The sequence below is a fragment of the Haliotis asinina genome, chromosome 2 (genome assembly GCF_037392515.1).
Source record: "Haliotis asinina isolate JCU_RB_2024 chromosome 2, JCU_Hal_asi_v2, whole genome shotgun sequence".
Classification (NCBI taxonomy): domain Eukaryota; kingdom Metazoa; phylum Mollusca; class Gastropoda; order Lepetellida; family Haliotidae; genus Haliotis; species Haliotis asinina.
In genome coordinates, this window is record NC_090281.1 from 86066052 (window position 1) to 86083950 (window position 17899).

At 37.0% G+C, this 17899-nt stretch overlaps 1 protein-coding gene across 3 annotated transcripts in view; it reads right to left on the reverse strand.

Moving 5' to 3' along the window:
- The window catches only part of LOC137274507 (TBC1 domain family member 1-like), a 153095-nt gene that overhangs the window by 20633 nt on the left and 114563 nt on the right, over positions 1 to 17899 (reverse strand). For all 3 annotated transcript variants that reach the window (XM_067807726.1, XM_067807728.1, XM_067807727.1), the window contains exons 7-8: positions 16830 to 16928; positions 7934 to 8017 (exon numbers count right to left, since the gene is read on the reverse strand). In XM_067807726.1, coding sequence (XP_067663827.1) covers positions 7934 to 8017; positions 16830 to 16928 — 183 coding nt within the window. The remainder of the gene's footprint in view (positions 1 to 7933; positions 8018 to 16829; positions 16929 to 17899) is intronic.

The window sequence follows — 17899 nt, forward strand, 5'->3', positions numbered from 1 at the left end:
TCCACAAAAGTGTGTGCATAACCATAACATACAGTAGGACACTTGAAATCATTAGAACAAGTATGTACATATGGATGTATAATGGATCCACGTGGATAATAACTTATCACGAAGCATATAAAACTTATTCATCAGCTAGTGAATGACATATATACATGAAAAATCAATACTAATGAATAATTGATGCACACATATATGTACTGTATCAATGACATATTTACACATTACGTCCAGGAACATTCAGTATGTAAACTCATCAAAGCAACATGTCCTTGCCTTGTATACACTGAAAATACCACTTCAGATGGATATTCTACTCATGTGATAATAGGGCTACTAACTGTTATTCCAATAAAATAACTGTGGCATATCTGTATTCAGATTCATATAATCCATTCTATGTGAGAAAAACTGGTAGATTCAGATAGATCTATCTTTCAAAAAAAAAAAGACAATGTAAAAACTGGAGGGGGTACTTCCCAAGCCTGATGGTTTTACAAAAAAAAAACAAGAGTCATCAGAAGATGACATATCCCCCCGGCCCCCAGATGTTTGAAAGGACAAATAATCTGAGAGTTACTCATTGTCTTTTTTTTACTAAGTTTCAGTTGTTTCCATGGAATTCATGAAAATTATAAATGCCATATATCTGTAACCAGCAAAGTCACAATTTCAAGATCTGTCTCATATATCTGCCAACATCTGTTGAAAGATATGAAATGGTTTTCGAGCTCTGAGATCGAAGCCCATCCCTCCATTCTGAGACTAAGAAAGTCAGCAAAGTCAAAGTCAGCAACATGTTCATAGAACCGAGAAAAAAATACATCATAAAAACCTGTAAATACCAAAAGGCACCACTTTGGGGTCTGTCACACATATCTACCAAGTAACACTGACAGATATTCAGAAGATTTTGAGTTCTGCTCCGGAAACGAAACAGACCTCTCACTTTTCAGACTAAGTCAAAAACGCTTCTATGGAAACCGAGAAACTGAGAAATCACAAAAGCCTGTAAGTAGCAAAAGGCACCACTTTAGGTTCCGATTGATATATCTACCAAGTTCTGCTGAAATATATATTGAATGTTTTTTAAGTTCTGCTCCGGAAACGAAGCCCATCGAAACTGAGAAAATAATAAATCACAAAAACCTGTAAATACCAAAAGGCACCACTCTGAGGTCTGCCACACATATCTAACAAGTTACACTGACAGATATTAAGATGTTTTTGAGTTCTGCTCTGGAAACGAAACACACCTCTCACTTTTGAGACAAAGTCTGAATTGCTTCCATGGAAACCAAGAAACTAAGAAATCACAAAAACGTGTAAGTAGCAAAAGGCACTATTGCAGCTTCTGATTAGTATATCTACCAAGTTTGGCAGAAAAATGAACGGATTTTGAGTTATACTCCAGAACCGAAGCACATCCCTTCATTTTGAGACTAAGTCCAAAACATTTCCATGGAAACCGAGAATATAGTAAATCACAAAAACCTGTAAATACCAAAAGGCACCACTTTAGGTCCTGCTACACATATTTTCCAAGTTTTGCAGAAAAATATTGAACGGTTTTTTAGTTCTGCTCCGGAAATGAAGCCCGCCCCACCATTAGACTAACACCAAAATGTTCCATGGAAAAACAAAAAAAATATAAATGCCAAAACTCTGTAAATAGCAAAAGACACAACTATAGGTTGAGATCATTATATCTATCAAGTTTGGTCTAAAAATATTGAACGGTTTCTGAGTTATGCTCCGGAAACAAAATGATTACGGATGGACGGACAAACGAGGCGTCGACTAATTCCCCCCGCATTACATGCCAGGGGGATAAAAAAAAAGAATAAAATAAAATAATTAACATGATATATTCTAGGTTTTGTCAATAACACCATTACAACAAATTTTGTACTTAATTATTTTGAGTTCAATGAAGATGAATATGGTGTAAAATTGTACACAAAGAAATCTATAGCATTTTGATGTGATTGATGTCACTTTGACTTTTCAGCCCCCTTTTAGTTTATAACATTTTTGAAAAAAATAATAAAAATACTGTTGCATTTCAAATTTATTTAATGTAATGTGAGACAATATCTACATTTATTACCCACATGGTGAAACATGACCAATGTCATAAATGCCATATGTGCACTTGCACAAAGCACTTTTTCCAACAATTGTTTCCGCGTTTTGTTGTCTGTGACGTCATTTAACAACTGAGCATCATCTAACATCAATGAAGTGAGTCATCACACTTGCTTACCGTGATTTACTGCACAACTGTAAATGACTAAAATGGCATGTAATTGTATATGTATAGGAGAAAACATGCCTCATGGTTTTGGTAGACAATGTAAAAACTGGAGGGGGAGGTATTTCCCGAGCCTGATGGTTTTACAAAAAAAAACAAGAGTTATCAGAAGATGACATATCCCCCTGGCCCCCACATGATTGAAAGGACAAATCATCTCACAGTTACTCAATGTTTTTCTCATACTAAGTTTGAATTGTTTCCATGGAATTCACCAAACTTATAAATGCCATATATCTGTAATCAGCAAAGTCACAATTTCAAGATCTGTCCCATATAGCTGCCAAGATCTGTTGAATGATATGAAATGATTTTCGAGTTGTGCCCTGGAAACGAAGCCCATCCCTACATTTTGAGACTAAGTCTGAAACATTTTCCGAAACCAAGAAAATAATACATCACAAAAACCTGTCCTGTACATAGCAAAAGGCACCACTTTTCCGTCTGCCACACATATCTGCCAAGTTTTACCAACAGATATTAAGAAGTTTTTGAGTTCTGCCCCTAACTCCATTTTGAGACTAAGTCAGAAACATTTCCATGGAAACCAAGAAAATGATAAATCACAAAAACCTGTACTTAGCAAAAGGCACCACTTTGGCGTCTGCCACACATATCTACCAGGTTTTACTGACAGATATTAAGATGTTTTTTAGTTCTGCTCCGGAAACGAAACACACCTCTCACTTTTGAGAGTAAGTCAAAAACGTTTCCATGGAAACCGAGAAATTAATATATCACAAAAAACCTGTACATAGCAAAAGGCACCACTTTGGCGTCTGCCACACATATCTGGCAAGTTTTACCGACAGATATTAAGAAGTTTTTGAGTTCTGCTCCGGAAACGAAACACACCTCTCACTTTTGAGAGTAAGTCAAAAACGTTTCCATGGAAACAGAGAAAACCTGGAAATAGCAAAAGGTACCACTTTAGGGTCCGATTGATATATCTACCAAGTTTTGCTGAAAAAAATTGAATGTTTTTTGAGTTGTGCTCTGGAAACAAAGCCCATCCCTCCATTTTGAGAAGTTTTTGAGTTCTGCCCCTAACTCCATTTTGAGACTAAGTCCGAAATGTTTCCATGGAAATGGAGAAAATTATAAATCACAAAAACCTGTAAATACCAAAAGGCACCACTTTGGGGTCTGCCACACATATCTAGCACGTAACACTGACAGATATTTAGAAGGTTTTGAGTTCTGCTCCGGAAACGAAACACACCTCTCACTTTTAAGACAAAGTCTGAATTGTTTCCATGGAAACCAAGAAACTAAGAAATCACAAAACCTGTAAGTAGCAAAAGGCACTATTGCAGCTTCTGATTGGTATATCTACTAAGTTTGGCAGAAAAATATTGAACAGATTTTGAGTTATGCTCTGGAAACAAAGCACATCCCTTCATTTTGTCCAAAACATTTCCATGGAAACCGAGAAAATAACAAATCACCAAATACCAAAAGGCACCACTTTAGGACCTGCTACACATATCTTCCAAGTTTTGCAGAAAAATATTGAATGATCTTTGAGTTCTGCTCTGGAAACGAAGCCTGCTCCATCACTAGACTAACACCAAAATGTTCCATGGAAAAACAAAAACAAAAATAAAAATGTCATAACTCTGTAAATAGCAAAAGGCACAACTACAGGTTGAGATCATTATATCTATCAAGTCTGGTCTAAAAATACTGAATAGTTTCTGAGTTATGCTCTGATTATGGACGGACGGACAGATGAGGCGTCGACTATACATGCCGGGGGGATAAAAACATAAATGCCAAAAATCTGTAAATAGCAAAAGGCACAACCATAGGCTGAGTTTACTATATCTATCAAGTTTGGTCTAAAAATATTGAACGGTTTCTGAGTTATGCTCCGGAAACAAACTGACTATGGACGGACGGACAGACGAGGCGTCGACTATATCCCATGTAATGTAGTGTCTAGCAAAACTGAGGAGAAGTGTTTTCTCTAACATATACACCGTCAGTGATGGATAACTGCAGTGTAGATGATCATTTAACGAAGCTACAGAACAATAACTGAAGTGCAAATAAAATCAATTTTATGACGCTAACTATAAACAGATAAATCAACACTTCTTCTGTTGACCCTGTGTCTGTGTGGCAGAGCAATTGCCTACAGTCTATATGGCGGTGGTCTGTAAATAATCGAGTCTGGACCAGACAATCCAGTGATCAACAACATGAGCATCAATCTGCACAATTGGGAACCGATGACATGTGCCATATCTAGAAAGTTGCTAACAAAACAAAAACCTCAAATGCGATTATTCTGGGAAAACAAGAGATGACCTGATATATAGTGAGAAGCAAACTTCAGGTTTATATTTTCAGGAAAAGCCCACTATATTACATGTCCTGACATCTGTAAGGAGTTTGATTCAGTACTTCGTTACAGCAACCCATGTTTGCCGTTTAACAATTGAATGGTTGCAGTTAACTAGTTTACTGTGACTTTTTGTTTTGTCTGTTGTGTCCTGTGGCACTCAGTAATTTTCTACTCTACGTGACAGCAGCTTGTAAAGTATAAAGTCTAGACCAGACAGCCTAGACCAGACAATCTGGTACCAACCTGGATCTGATTTATAATCATAGGGTGATGAAGACCCATTCTAAGCCGGATCTTCATAGGTCATAACCCATACCAATATCACCTAGTAGTCTATGAGACAAGGGTTTAATAATTGCAATTTTGCTGATGCAGCAATAAGCATAATAACCCACACACTCATATATATCCCATGGTGAAATAACAGGATAGTTTATCATAGAGAACCATAAACAAAAATATCAAAGTTATGTCAAACAAGTCCACAAGTCGACAATACTGATAAGTAAGATGGCGACAAAACAATATCCTGACACAGAGGTAGTGATACAGTAAAGTATTTCCATATCCCCTATTCTTGGCCAATAAGGATTTGAATCCTTCCTGGTCATTTGTGTCAATTTTATAACAGGCCAGCAATAATATGACCATATTATCTGAGAGATGGAATCCTTAGAAGAGTTGAACAAGAGTCATCAGAAGACGACATATCCCCCCTGCCCCCACATGTTTGAAAGGACAATGAGAGTTACTCACTGTTTTTTTCAAAACTAAGTTTGAATTGTTTTCATGCAATTCATCAAAATTATAAATCCCATATATCTGTCACCAGCAAAGTCACAATGTCATATATATGCCAAGATCTGTTGAAAGATATGAAACGGTTTTCAAGTTGTGCTCTGGGAACAAAGCCCACCCCTCCACTTTGAGACTAAGTCCGAAACGTTTCCATGGAAACCAAGGAAATAATACATCACAAAATCCTTTAAAAACCAAAAGGCACCACTTTGGGGTCTGTCACACATATCTAGAAAGTTTTACCAACAGATATTAAGAAGTTTTTGAGTTCTGTTCTGGAAAAGAAACACACCTCTCACTTTTCAGACTAGGTCCAAAATGTTACCATGGAAACCAAGAAAATAATAACTTACAAAATCCTGTACATAGCAAAAGGCACCACTTCAGCTTCTGGCTGATATATCTACCACCAGAAAAATATTGAACAGTATTTTGAGTTCTGCTCCGGAAATGAAGCCCGCCCCACCATAAGACTAACACCAAAATGTTCCATGGAAAAACAAAAAAAATATAAATGCCAAAAATCTGTAAGTACCAAAAGGGACAACCATAGGCTGAGATTACTATATCTATCAAGTTTGATCTAAACATATTGAACAATTTCTGAGTTATAGTTTGGAAACAAACTGACTACGCATTACATGTCGGGTGGATAAAAATTACCAATGTACAAAATACATACATGTAAAATCGTCTTAATCTGAAAAATATCAAATGAAAGCACCATCTTCACTGCAACTTAATGTATAATATTTCATGAATAAGACCCGTATTTGCTGTTAGTGTGCTTTAACTGGAAAATGTCTACCCTAACACTTGCAACTAATACGCAAAGAAATATAAAAAAAAACCAACCAAACTCATTCATGCTAAGTTGAACTGATCACTATAAATCTGAACTATCAGAAAATCTTTCAAACACAAATGTTTCAGAGTAACTAAAAATAATAATGCTCTTGTGAAGAAGGTTCATCATACCTACTTGAAATATACGAATCTTTCGAAAACTGAATATCCTCATGTTAACATCCAGCTGTGGTATACGACTGTATTCCAGCTAGTGTGAGCAATATCTCCTCTATTACCTAGTCACTGTTACCCATCTGCTTTATGCCCTGGGTGATAGATAAGTTGCATAATTCCCTGGGAATTATCTGACAATCTGATGGTGATCTACAAGCCTCAGGAGCTAATTCTGGGCCGTGATGTGATCCATTACACTCTAGCCATGACTGTTTAAATAAAGTCAATCTCAGTAAGGAGAGAGAACAAAGGTACTGATTTATACAGGTAGAAATGAAAGTATACTGAAAGATAAAGCTTCATATCCAGACTTTCACTGTGAGACTAAAATATACACATGACCTTGATAAAGCTTAAGCACAACTTTAGTGGAATCTCTTCTTCTCTGTACACATTTCAAATGTATTAGCTTATCGATCCACAACCTTCTATTCACAGATGTGACAGATTTACATAGAGATGTAGTTTAATTAGTGATCCGAGGATTGTCTGGTCCAGACTTGATTATTTACAGACTGTCACCATACAGGTTGAATACTTCTGAGAGCTGCATTAAACAACAAATCCACCAACCTCTCAATCACAGACCTAAGGATTATCTACCACATACAAAAAGACCCATGAAGACTGTGGTCCATATACTTTAGACCCATAGAGATCTATAGATTGGGCCATCTACCACATACCTACATATCAACAGGTCTGATCAATGTACTACAGGTATCAAGCCTGATCTATGTCCTACAAACAAACCAGGACTATCTGCCAGACCTGGACTATATCCAACAGACCTATGATATATCGGAACCATATACAGACCTATGATAGACCTGGACCTGATCTAGAACATACCAACCAATATTGTTACGTATATCCACCATACTTTGGTATACAGTAAAATCCACCTGCAAACATTAATATTGTGACTGAAAACCATTAATGAAATCTGAATTGTATCTGCACTCTCTTCAGTACATGGATAAAAATGATTTGAATTGAGATGTGACAGACCTACAGACCTAAATCATCTCCAAACCTATGACATACCTGGTTGCTTCGCGAAAGGAGTCTCTGGTCCATATTCCACAGCCAAACAACAACACTTGTCCATGTCCTACAGACGGTGATCATAAGTCACTAAAGTAACCTTAGTGCAATGTTAAAAATATGGGAGTTTAGGTTAAGCTTAGTAATGGTCGCTCTGTCTAATACAGACTTATTACAGACCTTGTCTGTCTCCTACAGACCTATAATATACATATTTCGTCTCCTTCAGACCTATGCCAGACCTAGTCCATTTCCTACAAACCAATGACAGACCTGGTCCGTCTGTTACAGATCATTGACAGACCTGGTCCGTCTCCTACAGATATTTGACAGACCTGGTCCATCTCATAATGACCTATGACAGACCTGGACTGTCCCCTACAGATCTATGGAAGACCTACCATAGACCTTGTCCAGCTGCTCTCACTGTCACTTGTCCCACTCCGATGGCGGAATGCTTCCTTTGCATCTTCACGTTTCCGACCCTGGAAGAAACAAGATTACTTTGATCACTTTCTCTACAGAATGGGCAATAATGCATTCACTCTCAGTTTGGGAGATAAAGGTAAGTTCCCATTAACTTACCTCATGATGGATAGTAAGAATGATCTAAAATCATACTGAAACACCAAAAGACACCATTATGAAGGTAATATGGAGAACTGTCACAAGTGATTTGTATTCTCAGCTCCCTGAGATGTATACAACCCAAGCTGCCTTGTCAGGGTCACTGTCACAATACCATCTCACCAAGTTCAGTTTTTTTTGGTATAAAGTGAATATTAGAGCATTGTTTCACACCACTCTAGTAACATTCCAATAGTTTTACACATTCTAAACATGTTGATAACAGAACCCTTACATTCGTTGTGACAAGAAAACACATCAAACACTAGACTATCACTTTACCTCATGAACAAAGTCACTTGCCAACAGAATTTCTAAAACCAAACTCACTCACTCACTCACTTGGCTGAGTTGCCACCACATCTGTTACACTTACTTCACACAAGTATGAATATGGAATGAATTTGGTCACTTTAATCTTCAAGTCACTGTCACTTTGAATGGGCTTGTAGTGTCTCTCTTCAGAGAAAGTTTCATTATGCATTAGTTGTTAATTTCTTTTCACTTCTGACATTCAAAGCTGAGAACCAGGCATTTAACAATTTTCATGCTGTCTCTCCTGTGAAAGTAAAAGCTTGTAAATGTTCCTATAGTTGCCATGAGTCTCATGATGGTGTTACACATACTCCTCAAGTTTAACTCTATGGCCGCCTGTGTATGTCCAAAGCTTGTATTTCGATAAAAGACTGTAATCTTGCATCCGTTCCCACGGTTCTTGTTATCTTAAAATACCCACACATTTTTTCATTGTCCCTTCAAAGACCATTCAAACAGTGAGATAAGAAGAAAGGAAATAGTAACAGCGGCAGACATGAACACATCGTATCCATCAAAAAGCTTTTTAAAGGCTTTCTTTAGTCAGTCAGTCTGTTTTCCAATCTGGTATCTTGCAAATTCTTGTAACCAATGGGAATGGTTCCCATATTGTTGATATTGCCAATCATGATTGAGATTGGTTTGAAACTTGTATTCTGATTGGTTTCTTAACTGAGTGGGTTCACAAATCCAACCAGTAAATGTGGTTGAGTAATATGAGACTGTGGGAACTAAGGAATTACATGTATGAGTTAGTGGTGTTCAGAGCTGTGGAGACAGAGAAAGGGTAATAACTGTTGGGAGAAGATAGTGGTGAAGCTGGGCACAGTAAAACATAAGGGCCTTTTATCCTATGTTGGCTAATGGTCAGTTTACCAATTCTTCCCGGCAAGACTTGAAGGGTAAAAAGTCAAGATCACCAAACCTGACAGGGACCTTTCGCATAGTGTGATGAACCTAGGGTAACAAGTATGGAAAGAATCTTATCCATGGTTCACAAGATATTCCAATTCCTATGTACTGATTGAGACTACTACTATATCCTCTGCTTTATGCTATACACCCAGCAGGGGATAACAAGCTAAATAATGAATATCTGCCACAGTGTTTGCCCTCAACCCTGAAAAGCTTCAGGCCCTAAGCACCAGAGCCATAAAATATTTTTACCTACAATGTAAGTAACTTCCTGCAAACAAAAAAATGTGACAACTGAAAATCTGAGTTAAAGAGATTAATTTAGAAAACTAAAAATTACTGAATGATATTTTGTCAAAAATAATACTCTTGCTCTGTCGGCCATATGGACCTGAAGGAAAAAAACACCTGTGCGTCTAAGTGGTTTTCTGTAGGCTTTGGGCCTAAGGAACAAAGTTAATACTGACCCATCATTTATTTTCTGAGAACCTTGTCTAATCATCAGGGATCAACTTTGTGGAAAAAGGACGAGTATCATAGATGATGTGGTCTTTGTATTTTTTAAAGCAGTTTTTAAGGGCATTCCTACATCTAACCAAAATATACTCTCTAATCTGATCCTGAGGAAATCATTGGGAAAAAATTAAATTGTGAAGTAGGTCCGAGTCAGCAATATTTTGACCCATATTACAGAAGCAGTGAGAAGCATTTGGTACCCCTGTATGTGGTGGTAAGTTCTATTTTACATTGCTTTTAGCAATATTCCAGCAATATCACACTGGGGACACCAGAAATGGGCTCCAAACATTGTACCCATGTAAGGAAACGACCCAGGTCTTCAGTGAAATGAGTGAAAGCCTTAACCACTAAGCTACCCCACTGTAGTTTGTGTGAGCAATATCATGGCCAGAACACCAGAAATAGCCTTCATGCATTCTATGGGGAGGAGGGCAGCCTAGTGTTTAAAGCATTTGCTCATCAAGCTGTAGACCTGGGTTTGATTCCCTACATGGGAGCAACCCTCTGGGTTCTTGGTGGATGCTCTGCCCCTTTACATATGTACATGGAAAACTAATTTATGTTTTAGTATTAATGTTTCACTGATTTAGATTCTTCTTAAGCAGAATATTTTAACCACAAGATCACTGTGCTTCTCAAAACTCAGGACATACTACTCAATGTTTCAGAAGGGTATTGATGTTATTGAAAACGAAGCTGAACTGCTTTGGTTTAGTGGCAATATTGAAAACATGAGTTGGTAATTTTGCTTTCGATACATTATATGTTAAACAGAGATATTCCAGCTATATAACATCAACCTATAAATGATTAAATCTGGACTACGCATTCAAGTGATTGACGACATGAGCATTAATCAATATAAATGGGATATCATGACAAACATCAACTAGTCCATGTCCGACATCAGAGTTACGCTAATACAATGGTATTGTTGACATATCTAATACTGATCATGATGGTGACAGTTGCGTAGTAATATGTGAGGGGGATTAGTTTTACACCCTATTTAGCAATAATCCAATAATATCCTCATAGAGGACACCAGAACTGGGCATTACACATTGTACGCATATTGGGAATCAAACCTGGGCCTTTGTCATAAAGGGCAAACGCTTTAAGCACTAGGCTTCTTTCCACCCAGTATAGCAATATATCTTAAGTAATTAGTACAGACTCTGCAACAGTACCAGTACCCCTCAACTCCGTACACCGGTAGAGTGTTCCCACAATGCTGACCTACTAGCTGAGAACTTAGACAGCTGTAGCATGTTTATCAATCAATTGTGATCACACAAGTGGCACGAAATTGTCCTATTGTTAAGTACATATTGATTCAAATGCATGTAACACTGCTCACACCCACATCAACCTCATATTCCTTTACTTTTCATAATTGCTCCATATACAATGTTGTACGTCAATGCTATTCATACCAGTGTATAAATGTCATAACAAACGCTTCATTACATAGAACAGGTATTGAACAAATGGGTGAAATAATGCTGTTACATCATAGGTTTGAAAACTCATAATGATTTCCTAATTAAGAACTACTCTGCTGTGTACTGTTATTGCCAAACGTACCATTACACAAATATTATGATGTATTAATTTTCCCCATAGTCTTCATCTGCGTCATAAGTTTTTGATGATATATTGTACATGAAGAAAACTTAAAAATCCCAACAAAAACAAAAACCTGAAAGAGGAGGTATACATGATACTCAACAATGTATTTAACAGAAGACAATAGGACATACTATGTTTAAATTACATGATTGTAAGAACTACTTTGATGAGTGATGAAAATATATGAAATACAAGAAAAAATTAACACAGAAATATTCTAGTGAGAAAGGACACTGCATGACCTGAGTTATTTCAACAACAAGAATGGGTTTCACACATTATACAACCTCGGTCTTTATCATTGCCTGTAAATGTCTTAAAAACTACACATTGAAAATAATCATTTGAAGACAAAGGTCCTTATAAATTAACAATTGGGGTCTCCATTTATTACTTGTACAGAGAGAAACCTCAATAAAACAACACCTCCTTCTACAAAATATGACAGGCTACTTGACTCTCGCTGAATGATTGTATACTGTATATTATAGCATTAAAAGTGAGTGAGTGAATGAGTGAGTGAGTGAGTGAGTGAGTGAGTCCCGTCCAGTCAAGTTTAGTTTAGTTTTACAACGCTTTCAGCAACATTCCAGCAATATCAATACAGGGGAAACCAGAAATGGGCTTCATACACTGTATCAATCTGGGGAATCAAACTCGGGTCTTTGGTGTGACAAGTGGACGTTTGAACCACTAGGCTACTCCATCGCCCTATAACATTAGAACATTAATGTGAGTGATGACCTTATTTCTAAGATGTATCATCAAATTAATGCGACAAAACTAGCCTATAAACCTTTATCAAATCAGACTGTAGTGAGTGAGCACTTTAAAATACATAATCACATCAGCAATATTTCAACTGTATCATGATTAAACCAAATCATTCATTGATAATAAAGTTATATGATAAAATCTCTCGACAAGGGATAGAAAAATAACTTGATTATCACAGATAGAGATGAAAAACTAGCTTGTAACCATAAACTTATACAATACATAACCAGGCTATGGATAGCGAACAACTGCAGGTAGATCACCATGCCAGCAGACATTAATGGTTTATACTTTGTTTTCACATCATAACCATGTTACAAAAGTTAGTTACCTGAGATTTTAAGTATGTGAGTGAGCACTGTTTAGATATTTAATCTGTAATTACAGATTGTTTGACAAAGTTCCTCACAACATAGATTCCATCAAACATGGCTAGGAAATGTCATAACTGCTTGATCAACTTGTTTAAACAAATTGACAACACATAGACTTAACCATTATGTTAATTAGAGGCCTCAGCAGTCATCATCTATGAATAAGCCAGTGATTGAGTATGGTTTTATGTTGCTTTTAGCAATATTCAGGCAATATTGGGTTGGGGACACCAGAAATGGGCTTCACACATTGTACCCATGGGGGGAATCGAACACAGGTTTGGTGTGATGAGCCAATGATTGAACCACTCGGCTATGCTACTGCCCGACACATATAAAGTATGCATAATGTCACATGATCAATGCTAAGTTGGTACAATCACGTTTGTTATTACTTTCATAATTGAAAACATTTAAAACATACCTGAGTTTGGGTTCGTAAGAAATTAACAAATGCATCAAATGTAGACTCATCATCTTCGCTACCACTTCCAATATTCAGTGTTTCTCGTACTTTATCCCACAATGCACCAATCATACGACTTCCTTCATCTGCAAGGCTCATGTTGTTGTATTACCCCAAGTTGGTACTGGCTCCATATTGAACATTACATGGCATAATGAAATCTTCAATAATACACGATAATCCTTCCTCAAAAATTTTCTGAAGATGAATTTTCACAATTAACACAGATCCTTTATGTGAACATGTTCCAAGTATCTATATCCTGTACACACTATGGAATAACAACAGCCTCGGCATCAATCTGGTAATATCTACCAGTATTCCATGAATAAACCTTCACTTATCACATGAAGATTAACAAAATATTCCAAGGAATTATCATGTGATAATATCCACAAAAATCCTCATACAATAACAATTGTTAATGACGAATGTTAATGAAACAGTTTGTTCTGTGCCATTCAACACTTTAAGTTTGCAAGTCTGACAATTATTCTGTACTGAATGTCCCATCATAAAGTACATAAATAACACTCACGCCTACATAAAACTAGCCACATAATAAGTAATGGAACAATCCTAATGCCATCTAGGTCCACAGGACGATGACAGCCTACAGTCATTAATCCATAGAATGAGTCCATTACTCCACTTAAGTCATACTACAGGTGACAAGCAACAGGTTCCATTACAGTTGCTTGTACCTAACCACAGGTAAAGTTGATCCGAACTTGCCACGACTCTACCTAACAACCCAGGAGGCTAACTTCTCACCTCAGTGGGTTCACCAATTACCTCCGTCAACAAGTTCCTACCCACTGACCTGTGACTGCAATAATGAAGCGATTGCTGTCACTGCCACCTCCGTAAACATCTGTGTGGCAGGTATGCAGAGACGAACAATGACACTACCTCACAGTGACGAGCATGCTCACAGTCACGAAGGATCGCATGGGTATTATACACAGTATGAAAGGACAATAGAGCAGGCTAAGCTTGTAAGGTAAACAATGCTCATCTGATAGTAAATGTGTATTTTGGTCATAAATACATTCAATCTTTATTATATCATGTAAGTGTGCAATTTTTTTCCAGTAGCTTATTGAGTTTGGTAGTTTAGTGTGGTCATCCTTCATTCAATATGTTTAAACATGTCCTGCAAGTATGCAACTTTTTGCTGTAGTTCATTGAACTGGGTAATGTAATTTCCATCTCACTTACCTATATTTTTTTAAATTCATTCTGAAATCTCTTTTGAGCATCACGTTTTCAGCATATAAAGGTAATGAAAGTGTCAAACTTGCTTAGATTTTAGTTGACATATCAGTTGTGTTTTGACAATGACAAAAAATATATTCAACATAATGTCATTCAGTTATCATAAAAATATCTCAAAAGAGACATTACCAAAGAAAAACAGAATGCATCATGAAAATATGTTAAGTAATTTTCTTTAGAAACAAGCAATATTTCCTTATGTACCAGAGGCAATATAAGTTTCTCATAAAGCATGTGGGGACGTAGTCTGTCGTACAGACCCTGAAGCAAATTTATCCAAGAAAGTCCATGCAAGTCTAGAATATGTGGCAAGTGTAAATTCCCTAGCTTCAGGAAATGAAGAAAGTCTCAGGGTGTTCTGGAGTTCCAACTCACTCATAAAGTTTGGGATACCTTGTATTAGAGTACATTTAAGTTATATCATATGACAATAAAAAATATGTTTATTTGCACATTTAAACTTATTTGTTTGTTCAGCTTGCTCCCCTTAGCAAAACGGCAGAAGCCTGTACATATTTGAGTCTGGATCTGACCATCCAGTGATCAACAGCACAAACATCAGCCTACACAACTGGGATGTTATGACCTGCCAGTCTACCTAGACCACCAAATTCTGTTGCTCGCACATCGCATGGGCTACTGAAGGCCAGTTCTGACCTGAATCATATCCGGTTGCAGTTAATCTTGACTGAAAACAGTATGATTAAAACATGTATCGTGGTATAATAAGTGTCAACTAATCATTTCAAGTGAATGAAAAGGTAGGGATCAGCCTTCAAAATTATAACCAGTTATCTTCCAGGTATTGTTTCATGGTGTACCAGTAGTTCCTTTCTTGTCACACCTGGGGCAGTAGGGGTAGGCAAGTGGTGAAAGCATTCACTAATCATGCTGTAGGACTGGGTTTGATTCCCGACATGTGAACATGGACCCAATTCTGGTGTCATCCTGCCATGATTTTGCTGGAATATTGCTATAAGGGGCAGAAAACTAAACTCACTCACTCACTCTGGTACCAAAGTGGTATAAAAGTAAACTCACTTGTCACACATTGTAGAAACATCTGACAAGCGCATAAAATGAAATAAATTTCTATCCCTGTATTACTGAACATAAAGAATACATAACAGAAGGAAAATGGCATTAACAGGTACAGAAAATCAATGGGCATACTCACTGCATATACTGTGACATCACATTCAGACAAAATGTGGATGATTTACTACGACTGCATGAACTTGATAAGGGGCTATTAACCAATCTAGGGCAGACACACAATATCTTTCATACACCTTTGTAATTGTGGAATCAATTATTCCAACAATTGTGCACTGATAAATTGGCCATCGTCTATTTGAGTTACTGGCCTAGCTTCATGGTAACAGGATTGGTCGCTTGACTAAAAAGTTGATATGATATATATAGCCTCCCAAATGGGGGAAAACGGTAAATTAAACACTTGACATAGGATACCTAGCCATCCTTTATAATGGAAGGGCATGTATAGATATAATGCATCCCAACATATCTTTATAAGAAATCCTGCAAAGCCATTAGAGTGAAATAGGTACCATATATATCTGTATACAAAACATGTTTTAATACTTACAGAGACAATAATTAGGACTTTTAGTTGCTCTATTCACGTAACCACTGACAACCATACTAAAAATGGCACAGTCATATTTTGCATCTGTGCTATTTCCTTGTTGCTTGAGGCCAGACTGTAAAATTTCAGCTGTATGAGAGTGGCCTGAAAGTGATCTAGTTTGCACCAGAAAAATGACTGGCATCACAAGCATTGACCTGACAAACATCGACCAAGTCTTCTTTGAATGGCATTTAGTGGCTTGTATGATGAAAAGGAACATTTTCAATGGATGAGACATCTAGCTATAGATGCTAACACCATCATCACTTGATTGTGTTGGTGTTAGCATCTACACTGGAACATTGTGTCCACTGTAGTAAAGAAGATGTCTATCCATAAAAACCATTCCTGCTCATTCACTAGGTCATCAACCAAACCAGGGTCTCTGATCCTGATAGTCTCCTATCAAGACACACAGGTTGCTGAAGACAGCTAGATGCTTAACTTGGTTCTCCATAGATTGTATACTCGCTTCAAAATGCTTATTTGCACTGATTTCACCATTGCTTGGGAAAATATTCAGAGAACAATTGTATCATATAGTAGCATCCTCCCCAGGGGGTTGAAATGAATACATTCACATCATAAAACCCCATAATGATGTGTTTGCGTAATTAGCATAAGCACTGCCAATTCTGGACTGGCAGATGCACTTGGAACATGAGTTTGTTGGTTAAAGATGTCTTCAAAGACACTCAACAAATAACGATCACAGACAAAACAAAAGTAAGTGTTCTACTCACCCTCAACAAACTCTCAAATGAATTGGCCAAACTTTTCTTGGCTTTATTCTTGAATGTATCAAACTTCACAAGCACACTCTTGTCGTCAAGGATGTTGAACTGAAATAGATACATTTGATAGTACACTACAAAATGTTTAAAGTATTTATTCTTTTCGTTGGTGTTATTACCAAGGGGCAGAGGGGTAGCCTAGTGGTTAAATCAGTTGCTCATCACAATAGAGATCTTTCTTCGATTTCCTACATGGGTACAAAATGTAAAACCACACTAAAGATGTACATGTATAAATGTTCAATAAGGGCACTGCTTTCCTGCGAGTAAACATGACTGTTTAAGATAAAAAAGGATACAAGTTCTGTGGTTCTCCATTGTTCATGCCTGTATTCTGACACATCCGGTCATATTTCAGTGGACTGGAAAGGGCCGAGACAGTATGCTCTGGTATTAGCAGTAGTATTTGAAGCCTTCTACTCGGTATACCGTAATCCCCAAAATCGGTATTTTCAACTTTTGTAAAGTAATTTTATTTACCTTTTAAAACCTTTTCTAAAGTGACTAGAAATCAAATAATTTTGTTTTGTAATCTTTGTTTCTTTTCTTTCTCCATTAAGATCATATCTTGTACCGCAACATGTTTTTTTTGGACCATGGTAAGTGCATACTGTTTCATGATTTAATGCATGGAACAACTTGCCAGTATAATCCAGATGTATCTTAACCAGCTGAGACATTGATCTTTGGCAAGAGGACATGGCCAGTGTCAAAAAAATTTACCTGATTTGAGTTATGATGTCTCCCATTCATGGTAAATTACTGCAAAATGATTTGAAGTAGTGATCACTTATAACCTGATTTTTGTTAAAAGGAAACTGTTAAAGTACTTCTTAAAACATTCCTGCTATGTGCATTTCGTTCAGAATCCTTCATAAATCTCTTCATGTCTAGGTAACTATGGTAATGACAGGCTGTGAATGATAGCATGAGCAATGAATCACACAGCAAGGTCACATGACCAACATTTAATCAGGTGACACACTACATCCAGTTGACCTCAGTAAGTATAAAGAAGA